Source organism: Asterias rubens, chromosome 12, assembly GCF_902459465.1.
Source record: "Asterias rubens chromosome 12, eAstRub1.3, whole genome shotgun sequence".
Classification (NCBI taxonomy): domain Eukaryota; kingdom Metazoa; phylum Echinodermata; class Asteroidea; order Forcipulatida; family Asteriidae; genus Asterias; species Asterias rubens.
The window spans coordinates 15,343,522-15,357,499 of NC_047073.1; the positions used below are offsets into that span (position 1 = coordinate 15,343,522).

Sequence of the window (13,978 nt, forward strand, 5' to 3'; positions counted from 1 at the left end):
CCAGATACCATACACGTGCACCCTCACCGTATCATCTGCAGTAAATAATGCACCATGTCTGCCATGAATGACACTCCTGGGGCCGAAACATCGAATTTGTGGGGCTCGTTTAGAATGATTTTAAGAGACCATAAATACAACATCTTGTAATATAAAGGGGAGGTGCACATAATTATTGCTGCTAGGAGACCAGTCTGAAACACCGGGACAAATTTGTGTGCATTACACAACACACAAGACAAACGGCTTTACATCCCATCAAAATGTCGAACAAAATTGGTGAAGTGTCTTGCTTAAGATACAAAGTGTCACGACTGGGACTTGAACCCACACTCTGCCGAACAGAAACACAAGACTCATGGAATAATTTGTTACGCTTTTCTTTGGTAATAAGAGAGAAGGCTAAATGACACCACAACAACAGTGTCAGTGTAAAATTAATACTTACATCTGAATTCCATTTTGGCAGGAGACTTTACGCAATACTTTTACACTGTAGACTATGGGGCGACAACTGCCCTCTGTTGAAAAGCTCTGCCCAGTTGGTTGAATACAAGACGGACACGAGCACTGAGCGTAAGCCATCTTCTTTGGGTGCCTGAAAAAAAAAAAAAAAAAAAAATAGTTATAATAACAGCTGCTTTGATGAAATACCAAGTCCTCAAATGATTTACAGTAGTTGAAGGGATGGCACATAATATTTCATTTATTTCATTGTTTTCTCTAAAGTGCATTGCCATGGGGAGTCAAAGTCCTTGCTATCCCAGACTGGACTATTCCACATAAGAGGAGGGGTCGGGTCTCACAGTTGTGTAGTGTCGGTTTTTTGAGTGGTGACAAATATTTTCAACCATATACCTCGTGCACACAAAATTGTACAGAATATTAAATTTGTATTGACCTATACCCAGACCCGAACCTTCTGACGAAATACAAGTTCTTTGTTAGGGTGCATGGCTTCCAGATCAATTGCAGAATGCTTGACTTTCTGGGGTGCCAGAATCCAGTGGAATTTTATGTATGTGTAATGTTTGAGGTTACTTCCCCAATTAAAGTTAGTAACTTAAGTCTCACCTGTTCTCGTCTGTGTGTTCTACGTATGTCCATGGACATAGTGTCCTCTCGTTTACTGCGTTGCTACCAATTGACAGCAAGCTTGCAGGACATTCGTCGACGGCATGTTTGAATTCAGCGATAACATCCCTGGTCCCTTCAGTGACATTTGAAATACATCCAAGGCTCACACCAGCTTGTGCTGGCAGTACCAGTTGTTGAGAGTTACTACTATGGTGAACAGCTTGCATAAAAGGTTCCACTTCATCACCTTCGAGGCCCTCGAATACGGCGAAGCCTTGGGTCTGGGTACTCCCGTTGGTATCGGCGGCCACTGACCGCTTGTGGCCTACCAGTGTCTCGCCGTTTGTGGCCGGTAGGAGGATCTCGGAAGCCTGCTGGCCAGAGCCAGACATGATAGAGCTACTGATAACTTGAACTAAGTCTGGTGCTGTGGAATCTGTGAGGACACCATTGTTTGTGTGTTGATTGGACGGTATGACGTGGCAATCGGTCAACAACCCGTTCAAGAATACAATAAGAACCAAAGTAGCAGTTGCCTGTAAACAATACAAAAAACACAATATTATTTGATATCTATTGAGAACAATGTCATACTTCGCATTATATCTCTACTGCAAAACCTACATTGTGTTTATTACAACAAAAAATACACAACGGTTGTCACATTTTTGTTACAGATACCGAAACAAGAAACAAGATTGAGACCAAGGGTGACTTATTAACATCAATTTATGCCAACACATTTGCATTGACGTGATGTTATCAATTGTAATGATTTGTATTGTCTCTTGGGTATCTACAAAATGACAACACCCATGCATGGTGTCAAAGTGAACACCCCATCGTTTGTGCATTGTGGAAATTAAACTGCCAAATATTAATTCGAAGTTCTAAACACAAGCACCTATAAGAAACCAGTAACAAAGTAGAGTTGCCTGCTCATTTGCCTAAAATGAAATGCAAATCAATCTATAATTCATGCATGTTCACTGTCACAATGTGGGATCATTTTGTGAGACTTCCAACGCGTTTGAACACGTTTGGTATCTATCCAGTCAAAGTTAATTGGCATAAAACCTTACTTGGTATCGAGCAATCGAGTTGCTGAATGCATTGTGATAAACAACTCCCTCTGAAGTAACGTAGTTTTTGAGAAAGAGGTAATAATTTCTTATATAAATATTTCAATCTGAGAAATTTCTCACTAAGCTATTTGAATCTGACAAAATAATTCAGGCCTGAAGCCTTTCTCAGGAATCTGAAAGCACACACATTTTAATCAACAATAGGGTGTTTTTTCTTTCATTATTTTCTCGCACATTCGATGACCAATTGAGTCCAAGTTTTGTACAAATTTGTTTATATTTTACACACCAACTATGAATCTAGGCATTAAATGTGTATAAAATAATTAACACAACAAAGTTGTGATGAATCTTACCTTATTAAACATCTTGTTTAGAGTCTCGCTCTAGTCTTGTAAAGAACCTTGGTGTACAAAATGCAAGCAAACAAACTGATCGTGTAGCAAAAAGCCTTAATTAACAAAAGTCGGCACTGGATAGTTGTATCGTGCTTTGAAGTTCGCAGCAGTTTGCAGCAGTTAATCACAGAGCTGGTTCGAAGGGTGATCTTAATTCTCCTCGATTAAAATTGGGTTATATAACTTTTCAGAGTGAACGTGGATCCGGCATTTATTTCTTAATCTTCTAAAAATAAACGCCTTGCGCCGCTTTGCAAGGCTGAAAAGAAGAAAAAACCCTCGGTGGATACAACAACAAGAAGCAACTTAATACCAGGTAATTATTTCACTCGTGGCTGATTCAGGTCCCTTAAAAACACCGGCAGACTGCGGTCAGTCAGTTTAAGCTAATCGTTTGTAATGTGGATCCAAGTCCGGGAATTCAACACAATTTCCCCTAACTCGATTTCCGAATCCGGACGTCAAGCTAAAAATATGAAATGAAGCATAGGCCTTATGTGTGCTGAGTGGTGAGTATGAAATATCAATTAAATAATATTATGATGGGTCAAGTCAGAATATTAAAATGTTTAAATGTTTTTCTTATTCAAATTGTCGGGTGGGCAAAACAAATAACTGAAAATCGAAATTCAGTTTTTGTTGACAAATGTATATTAAGATACGAAAAAGATTAAGACATCATACCAGCTCGCCAAGATCATCAATTTCAACCCTGATTAAACTACAAAGTTGTTTGTTTCAGCCATGAAAGGCCAAGTTAAATTAGTCAGAAAGTGTGGTGGTGATCGAAGGCAGCGTAAAACAACTTACTGGGAAAGTGCCCCCTGACCGTTTAATGACCAATTTTTGCCATCTCTCGTCTCAATATCATCTTCGCCCCATAGTGACAAGCCCCCCCCCCCCCACATCCGTTACCCTTCTGCTTCACCCGAGCCCAAATCAACACCCCCTTCATGGTGTTACAGCATGGCCCAATTTCACAGAGCTGCTAAGCACAAAAAGTATAGCCGCGCTAAGCACAACAGAATTGTGCTTATTACCAGAATAAGGTTACCAGCCAAAATACCATGTCATATGTACAATTTGTGACTGCTGGTATCCTGCTTTCAGATAAGCAGAAAATTTTTAAGCAATATTTTCTGCCCCCAAAAAATCATAAGCCCCATAAGCCCCTGGGCTTATGATTTTGGGGAACGCAAAACCCTTGCCATTTTATGAAATAAACACAAATGCAGAAATAAAGATTCATTTGACGAAAAATGATTAAAAGACCCCTCCCAAAGTATGTTTTTGCACGTGACAAAATCTGGGCGTTATAACGCCGTAATAGGGCGTTACAACGCCGTACACCGTAATTTTGGCTTAAAAACGTTATAACTCGTCAACGTTACTCGTCTCTATAATTTGCAATGGACCAATTTCTTTATTTTGCAGAAGAAGGGAACAACATGTTCCTCGCAAGATCTTTTGGAATCTGAGATATCAACAATTATTATTAATAGTTTTTTTGCACAATGATCGGCCAACGTTTGGGCTAAAACCTGTTTTCATCTTTTCATTTTCAATGATATAGACTTCCTTGATACTCTAAGAAATAATTCCCGCCATCAACTATAGGCTTCGTCACATGGAAAATCCCTCCGCCAGAAGCAACGATTATTTGGATGCAATTGTGTAATATGCCTACAAGATTATGTTTATTAAAGGGAAGGTACACGTTTGGTAACTACTCAAAACAAATATGAACTTAAAAACTGAATTGTTAGCGAGCATTGGAGAGCTGTTGATAGTAAAAAAACATTGTGAGAAACGGCTCCCTCTGCATTAGCATAGATTTTGAGAAAGAGGTAATTTCTCACTATAAAAATAATGAAAGACTTTTAGTCTGTTTGGTAAGACTCAAAATATATGGCACTAAAAACCTGTGGTTAGAAGCTTACAGCAGTTTGACTGAGAAACATTGAATTCGTATAAAAAATTATGATATCAGTTTTTGATTCCCAAATTTGAATCTAAGAAGCTTAAAAATTGAGTCCGTGTTTGTGTTCAAGGGGAAATAACCCATGGGTACAAAAAGTATAGTTTGAGTTACACCAGGAAAGACTGGATGCAGTTCCCCTTTTGAGGGTCCGTGTGATGGGAAATCAACCCACTTGGGTACCCGGCACATAAACACCGGGAAGCACGGATAGGTGCATAAATGCGGTTACATTCAGGAAGGCGTGGAAAATAGTGGCTGAAATGTTTTAAAAAGGGAGGACGTTTGCTGTTAATCCCTCTTAAAATTAATGGCAATAAAAACCCGTGGTAACAAGCATACGGCAGCATTAAAGCATTGGAGAAACATTCTTGACTTCGAAGAATATGGTTATGTAAAAAGATTTTGAATCTGAAAAGCGTTACCCAGTAACTTAAAAAAAAAAAAAAATGTGTATTCTATGCCTCGGGATCATTCTTCCTGCATGTACATAATTCGCGCCGATATCTGGCGATATCTTATAAACACACGAACACCAGTGTTCAATTCAATTCAATTAATACGTTTATTCATACTCTTGTTTGAGAAAAAGAACAATCGTGAGAATTAAACAGTATAGGCCTAAATATAGAAATGTATATAAATCAAGAAGCGCATAAAATGGTTTTAATGAAAACATAGTACATTATTGCTATCAGGAAGACCGGTTTGCAACATGAATGTGTAAAGGCCTACTGTGATATTCCGTTTGTTTTTTTTCTGATATAAATTTAATGTGATATAAACTTTTAGGCTGTGTTTGAGAAGTGATGATGCACATAGCATAGGCATACAACTTGACTTCACTGATGCACACTTTATGAAATGCTTTAGGGAAAACTTAGATGTATATGAGATATCCAAACGGAACAGTGCTTTATGATTTATCGATGTCGAGTCTGCAACAGTTGCCAATAAAACTCTATTTCAGGGGGCGGGGGCAAGGGTGGCAAAGTGCCCCCCCCCCCCAAATGGAAAAACACAGAAGAAACAACAATTGTACTGTACGGCTACGGCTATGGTTCGATTTCCGTGTCCTCGTGCAGACAAGGATGTCCTTAGCAACATTACAGTTAGCAAGAGGTCGTAGCCGTAGCTCTAGATGTAGCCTAAGCACGTTGTCAGTTGTTCAATATTGCAATTGTTCAATTGACAGACTACGTCTGAAGTCTGTACTTCTATTATTACAACTACACAATGAAGCTATCTCTCACTAGTTTGTACACGAAATATAGGTGGATTTTGTGTGGAGATTCCCGACTGGGAATTGAACGATGAAAGATTGCACAAAATTCAACAAGGTTACTACAGAGGAGGATTAAAGATGGAATCGTTCACTGGTGTTGATTCTCCAAGATCAGGAACAATCATAGAGGGCGTTGGAGATGAGATTGTGCATTCTGTTTTCGGTGTTTTTATTGTAATTGCAATTCCTCTCACGATTGCTTTCCTCAACAGGTGAGTGAGACTAGTCTAAAAGTCACGGAAGTGGGGAGAGTGCCCATACAATACATAACAAAACAATAACATTCGTCATTTATGCACGACTAAGAATTTTTTTATACTATTCAGTATTCTTATTTTGAAAAAGAAGTCATTCGTCATAAGATGACTAAACAGTCAAGAAAGTATCTATTTTAGCCGTTTTGCACCCCTCATCATTGTTGCTCTGCTGTACTGTAGGATAACTGATGGAAAAGTTTCCGTATGGCGCCACCACTTTTTCATTCGAAATAAAATAATATAGTATCTAATTTACCTGATAGATATATCCCTTTTTGTAAAATAATGAGTGAAGAAGTGGTGGCGCCATACGGAAAGTTATCCTAACTGATTACTGAGTGATATACATTAGTCATTAGTCATTACTAGGGCCACACAAATTATTAATATCATCAATAGAAATCTTATAAATTAAAAGTTGACAGGGATCTCCCGTCCCCGTTGACTGTTTCAGCTGAATACATTCAAGTGTCCACTTCATTCAGTGAACAGCAAAATAACTGTCATCATGTTTTCGAGAATTTACTGAGAGTGGGAACCAACTTTCGGGACCCAACTTTCGGGAAGGTTTCATTCAGGTTTGGAACGGACCTACTTGCACCTGCACCATTGATATCCCGAGAGTGGAGTTTGTGTGCAGTACCGAACAGATACAGATACTTACAACAATGAGTACAAAACACCAAATTGCCATATTGGTAACTCCATAAAAGACCATACCTTTTGCCCTAGACCCAACTTCATACTTCTACTTCTACTTCTACTTCGATACTTGGCATAGTCCTTCAGTCAGGATATAAACGCCAAGGATAGCTGCTTATGTGCGGGGCCAAGTGTTGCAGGTGCATTTTATTGTACAAGGTGCGAGTAAAAAGTTGGGAGGTAGCTAAATGATTGCTCCAGACCCTGATGGATGGGAGCTCGAGGATCTGGCTGGGGAGGGCATTCCACCACAAGACTGTTCGTTGGTAAAACGAATATTTGTAGAGCTGGAGACGTGCTGGGATGGTTTGGTATTTACATTTGTGGTAGGATCGAGTACTGCTTGGGATCATGGGTATGAGGTATTGGGTTGGATTGATGGCTACTAGCTGATAGCAGATCTTGTACATCAAGGAGATACTAGCAGCCTGTCTGCGTTTTTCAAGAGAGTCCCATTGAAGGTCATCTATCATTTTGGAGACGCTGTCCCTGCTGTGGTAGTTGTTGGAGCTTACAAAGCACACTCAGTAGTAGACACAGTAACTGGGGCCCTGTACTCTTTTTTTCAAAATTTTGACATTCTCTGTCGAAGACTACTTTTTTCGAAATTTGGACATTCTCTGTCAAAGACAGAGAATGTCAAAATTTCGAAAAGACAGAGAATGTCAAATTTTTTTAAAAAGGAGTACAGCGCCCCAGTTACTGGGTCTGACTCAGTAGCTAAAAGCGCAACAAAAAATACTGACCAGATTAAGGGTACCAGCCAAACTACCATACGTCATGAATATTTGTTGTACTGGTAATCCTACTCATTTCCGCATAGCACAAAATTGTTAAGCAATATTGTTGCTTTTAAAAGCAGGTCTATGCAATTTGGTCCTGGTGCTATCACTGTACAGGCAAACTCAACCTTGTATAAAAAGTGTGTTTGTTTTGATTTTTTCAGAAACCAAACTGGTTCAAGAGTTATCCATCCAGACAATGTGCAGAGGGTTTTTGAAGCAAGGCAACGATTAGGGGTTGATTCAGAGACAGTGAGCGATCGACAACAAGAACAACAACAACAACAACAACAACAAGGTCAACATCAACATGATGAGCAGCTCCAAAATGGCAATGCCCAAACCCCACCCATTAGACGGAGATACAACTTGGACCCCACATGTCCTGTTTGTCTAGCAGAGTTAGCGTACGCTACAGAGACAAATTGTGGTCATGTTTTTTGCGGTATGTTTTTCGCTTAGCTGTATTTGTGAATTTAAGACGGTTTTCTTGCAATGCTCAAACTGAAAGAGATTCAACAATTTGTGTTGTAGTGACTTTGTTTTAAGATCATGCCCAATTTCATAACTCTGTTTGCTGCAGAATTCTTTCCTTACTGGCCATAGAGCTGTACAGGGGGCTGTAGCTAAGTGCAGAATTTGGCGGTAAGCAGCACCTTGAAACTTGGCTCAGTAGGCCTAAGTTGTGTTTTTTAGCCTAAACTCAAAACATCTTCATTCTGTTATGTCTACATTTTGACCCACTGGTCTGTCAACAGAATTAAAAGAAACCCAAAAACAGTGAATGAGAGTATGAAATTCACACCCAGAAGTTTCTTTCAAATTCGTGTATTAATTTATTTGTGTTTTGCTGTTTTTTAGCTTTTATTACCATGTATTTTATCAATCATTAGTGTTTTTTATTACAAATTTTGTACTGCAGGAAACTGTTTGATAACCTACTGGAGGCATGGCAACTGGCTTGGGTCAATCAGATGTCCAGTGTGCAGACAACAGGTGTGAAAATCATTACTCAATTTACATTTTTTTTAGAAAGAAAAAAACATTTTCAAGAGCAGTATATCCCTTTTTGATGAGTGTCGACGTGAATATTTCAACTGTGTGTCATGGTCACCGTACCTCCTGCTTCCTCTGTTTGCATCCTACTCCTTTCTTTTCACTCCTTTTCCACCTGACTGCTATTTGATTAATTACACTAAATGAGGTGTCATGGCCGAGCAGATAAGAGCACGGAACTCAAGCTCTGGTGTTTCTGTTCAGCAGAGTGTGGGTTCGAATCCCGGTTGTGACACTTGTGTCCTTGAGCAAGACGCTTAACCACAGCTTCTCTCCACCCAGGGGGTAACGGGTACCCTGCGAGGGCAGAGATGGTTCTTGTGATTGATTAGCTTAGTGTGCTACATACTTGGCAGCACGAACTGTACTCCCCAGGGAGCTGAGATGGTTTTAGGAAAGATTTAAGGCCCAGTGACCAGGGGTAATAATGTGGAAGCGCTTTAAGACGCCCTTCGGGTGTATAAAGCGCTGTATTAAAACCGACTATTATTATTATTTTTATATTGCACTCACCTCTTACCCCTGTGGGTGGCCCTGGTTCAATTCCTAGCCACATGACATTATTTTAGTTCAGTTGTGCATTGGTCTTTTCTGAGCTATGAGGGTTTTCTCCAGGCCCTGTGGTTTTCCTTTCTTTGGACAAATTCAGCACTTTCTGTCTCTGGCTTTTCTCCATGTACTGGCTACCTGAGGCATCTTGCATGCCTGTGGCTTTCCCATGTTGTAGTCACATCTTTCACAATTCAGCTTCTCAGTCAAGATGACTAACCTCCCAAATTATTATATTAACGACAGTGGACACTATTGGTAATTGTCAAAGACCAGCCTTCTCACTTGGTGTATCTCAACATATGCATAAAATAACAAACCTGTGAAAATTTGAGCTCAATCGGTCATCGAACTTGCGAGATAACTATGAAAGAAAAAAACACCCTTGTCACACGAAGTTGTGTGCTTTCAGTTGCTTGACTTCGAGAGCTCAAGTTCTAAACTTGAGGTCTCGAAATCGAATTCGTGGAAAATAACTTCTTTCTCAAAAACTATGTTACTTCAGAGGGAGCCGTTTCTCACAATGTTTTATACCAAATGAGGTTATATGCTAATAGTTATTTTGAGTAATTGCCTTTAAATACATTGTTTTGGTGTCTCTCAGCCTTTGAGAAAGACTCTGCTAGTGTCCAACCACCCCAAAAAATATTTCCATTTTCCTTTTTATCAATTAATACACAGGTGACTCTCTTATTGCCATGTTTCCGTGAAGTTGATCAAACCACAGATGATGCCCAGCAAGTTATCAATGAGATCAATGAATACAACAGAAGATTCTCTGGCGAGCCGAGACCAGTAAGTAGAAAAAGTGTTTACAGGCATAGGCTTCGGCCACACCTAAATGAAGCAATTTTGGCTATGGCTAAGTGCTTAGGCCACACACGAATGAAGCAATGTTTGCTAGGGCTAAGGGCTTAAGGCCACGCCTGAATGAAGCAATGTTTGCTAGGGCTTAGGGCTTAGGCCACACCCAAATGAAGCAATGTTTGCTGGGGCTAAGGGCTTAGGCCCCACCAAATGAAGCAAATTCAGCTATGGCTAAGGGCTTAGGCAACGCTCACATGAAGCATTTTCCGCTTTTGCTTAGGGCTTAGGCCACGCCTGAATGAAGCAATTTCGGCTATGGCTAAGGACTTGGGCCACGCCCAAATGAAGCATATTTGGCTATGGTTATTAGGGCTATAGGCCGCATGCTCTCTCTGTCTTCTCCCACTCTCCAAAAACATCAAAGCCGCACAAACTCTGGATCAATTTCGAAATAGCTTTAAAAACGTCATTTCAAAACTCATTTGTTAAACTACCTATGACAAATTTTTTGTTTGTTCTCTATTTACTTTGTACAGGGCATTGAGACTCTATGTGTAATGCACTTTATAAGAATGGGTTTATATTTGGTGTGTTTACTGAACACTTGAGGATTGTAACAAATTTATACATTCAAAAACCAATGATGTAATATATAATTGACCTTTGACCTTCCTCAGCTGATGGACTACGTCCGTGACCTCCCGACCCTCTTTCGCCACGCCATGAGAGAGTTCTTCACCCTTAGTGGTCTCGTGTGGATGTTCCGTCTTCGCATCATCATCTGTTTCTTCGCCGCCCTCTTATATTTCATCTCGCCGTTGGACATCATTCCCGAGGCGGTCTTCGGCATCCTGGGTTTCCTTGACGATCTGTTCATTCTCCTTTTGCTCGCAATTTATGTCACCATCATATATAGAGGATTTATCGCAGCTAGAGCCGGGGTCGCCTGAAACAAAAAAACAATCAACAAATCATATTTTTTATATCTTTCACAATGAAATGGTGAACTCGTTTTGGAGATGCAGCTGCAATATACACGTGGTATATGGAGGAAATTTGAATTTTTGCAACTTAAGTTGGTGTGTTTCATTCCTTGATATAAATGTTACGAATTCTTTTGAATTTTACGGGCGGTAGGATTAAAACGAAAACCAGAATGTTGTGTAGGATTCTGCTGGATTGCTAATGCTTACATGTAGGAATCCTTGAGATTTAACAGGTTTGAGTACATCCGGGCAGTTGTTGCTTTGTAACAGTTGATGATGATGATGATGCGAGAGTGTAGTCTATCCTACACCAACTCGGGACTTGGTGGCAGCCCTCTACTCTCTCCTGTCCAGCATTAAGGTCCTCATCTCCCTGTGTCACTGAGGCCAACATCTAGCCATAGAGTGTCAATGAATGTGGCTCGCCTCCCTCCCCTTCTGCCAGTTAGCTGAGTGGAGGGCTGCGACCAAGTCCGGGGTTGGTGTAGGATAGACTACGCTCTTGCATCATCATCATGAATATTTTTCAGGCAAACGTAGCGACCGCTAAGTTTGATGTCATCTGTAGATCTGTCAACATTCCAATCCTAATTTCCAATTCATGTCTTTGAGTTGGAGAAGGTAATTAGATACCTTGAGCCTTGCTTGGTTCCAAATGAAAAGTTCAAGTGCACTTTTAACTTTTAAACAAATAGTTGTTGTACCCATCAGGAACACACGTCTACCTTAATAATGGCTTGTCAAAAAACAAATTCTTGCTCAAACATAACAAAACCAAGTCTACAAGGATCAGAAAGTCTGGTTCCTTTCTCAAAATCGGAACTGGAACTATCAACTGTGTATTCAGGGATCCAGACAAAGAAGGCAAGGGATTTTAAAAGTGCAAACACTGGGGCTGTGATGTTGCAATAGAAAGGTCTATAGGGAGGTTGTAAAACTTGTCAATCATTGTTTCCAGCATTCGCCTGAAGATGATCAGAGCATACTGATCGAAATGTTGAGTTTTCAAGCACCGGTTCTTTCAGAACCACCACTGCTCAAAAGAGATTTACACATGGTGCTACCGCAAACCTCACCTGATCATACTCCCATCATGCAAAGTTTCAAATCCTAATATTTTTTCTCTCCTACCTACCATTCCAAAAGCCCTAAAGAAGTAGGCCTTCTAGTCTGAAAAGTTTATGAAGATTTAGTCTGAAAAGTTTTTGAAGATTTAGCGCAACCAACAGGCATGCAACTTTGCAGCTGATCTGGCCCAGTTCGATAAAACTGTTTTCTGTAATTTCTATAGCAGAAAAAACATCCATAATTATTATGCAAAAAAGCATTTCATAAATGAATGGATTTGAATTGTTGCATCACTAATGTGCTTAATAGAACCACAGAAACAGTTGACCAGCCAAATGTACCGGTACCTTGTATCATAAATAATTTTGACCAATGCTTTGTGTTCTCCAAGGTTTTTTCTTTCTTCTTCTTTTTATTAAGCTCTACAGACAAAACAAACAAACAAAACTTGTTATATTTTAAATTTTGAGGAAAGGGGAATTTCAATGAAACGTTTGTTTTAGTAGTTTTGTTTCTATGGTTTGTAAATTCAATCACTGTATATGAAAACAATTTTGTATTCATTTGGAACTTTTTGTAGAAATATAACTTGGAGAATGCTGAGTGTGTATTGATTTGTCGTTAGCTAATATATAGACCGCCAAAGGTGCAAGGTGGGAAACTCAAGCTGAAATGTGCACTTGACGCCATTTTAGCAAGCAACTCTTGTGACGCAACACTAAGTGACTTTTGACAATGATCATTGCTATTAATGATACAACAAAACGTTTGCTTACTGAAATGGGGCGCATTGTTTTTGGTTTTTGAAGAGTTTGAAGTCATGTCCCTTTGTGCATTTGACATTTGTGAAAAGCTCCTCTGAATGGATGAGTTCTAGGCCATTTGAAATTTGGAAGGCCTCCATCAGTTTGTCTCTCATTCTTCCAGCCTCCATCTGGAACAGGTTCCCCGGGTCAAAATTCCTGTTAAACCCAGTTAACTGGGGGCAACTGGTTCTAACTGGACAGTGTCTAATTTCCATATTAAACCAACTGGTTTGAACTGTGTTCAACTATGTGAACTATTCTTTATAACAGTATAAACCCAAATTCCATAATAAACCACCCGGTTTTAACTGTGTTTAACTAGTTTATCAACTGGTTTTCAACTGAATCCAGTTAAACCCAGTTTAGGTTCAAATGGATTAACTTTTTAATAATGATAATATTATGAGAATCATACATATATGCCTTTTAAAGTGCCATTTTTCTTGGTTAGTTATTGATAGTAGGAACTTAGTAACTTTTCAAGGAGTGTATTCATAATTGCTTTAAAAACCAGCCTTGTGTGACAACTAAACTAAAAATTGTGGTGTTATATATTTTTCATGTTAACGCAGAAAATGCAATTTTTGCAGTAAATGGCAGAAATATAATAAATTTTAAGTTCAACAGCTCTACTAGCTTTGTTAAAGGAATGTTATTTTTTCAAATTAGGTACAAGATTGCTTGCACATTTCACTTTTTGAACCAAGCCTTTGCAATTAAATTATGACAAATGACTTTGTAAATAATAAATAATAATAACAATAAAGAACTTTTAACTGAAGTTTGATTAATTCTCGAGTTTTAGAATGTTTGTGTTTTATTTATGTATTTTTCTCATAATAATAATGGGATGAAAGTGTAAATTTGTACAACAATTGGCATTGCCTATGCGTCGGGAAGTTGTGACAAGTATAATGGGGGGTGGGGTTGAGGCTAGGAGGGGGCGGGGCATGTTATATCTATCCAAAACATCTTTTTTTTTAATTTATATTTTGTGAATAATTTAAATTGTATATTGCATATCAAGAGAGAGGAGAGGATGTTTTGGTGCATTCACCGAAATTATAAACTAAAGTCATGATCTTTTAACTATAACTTTAGTTCGTTTTGAAATTAATGAGATCTACTGAATAATGTGAAAC

General features: G+C 39.1%; 1 protein-coding gene across 1 annotated transcript; it reads left to right on the forward strand.

The window, feature by feature from the left end:
* The first annotated feature begins 5,846 nt into the window (after window positions 1–5,846).
* On the forward strand, window positions 5,847–11,726 carry LOC117297513 (E3 ubiquitin-protein ligase RNF170-like). The gene is made up of 5 exons (XM_033780595.1): window positions 5,847–6,035; window positions 7,729–8,009; window positions 8,487–8,560; window positions 9,851–9,964; window positions 10,654–11,726. Exons 1-5 carry the CDS (start codon window positions 5,902–5,904, stop codon window positions 10,924–10,926), a joined length of 876 nt encoding a protein of 291 aa, XP_033636486.1. The 5' UTR covers window positions 5,847–5,901; the 3' UTR covers window positions 10,927–11,726.
* The last annotated feature ends 2,252 nt before the right edge of the window (window positions 11,727–13,978 follow it).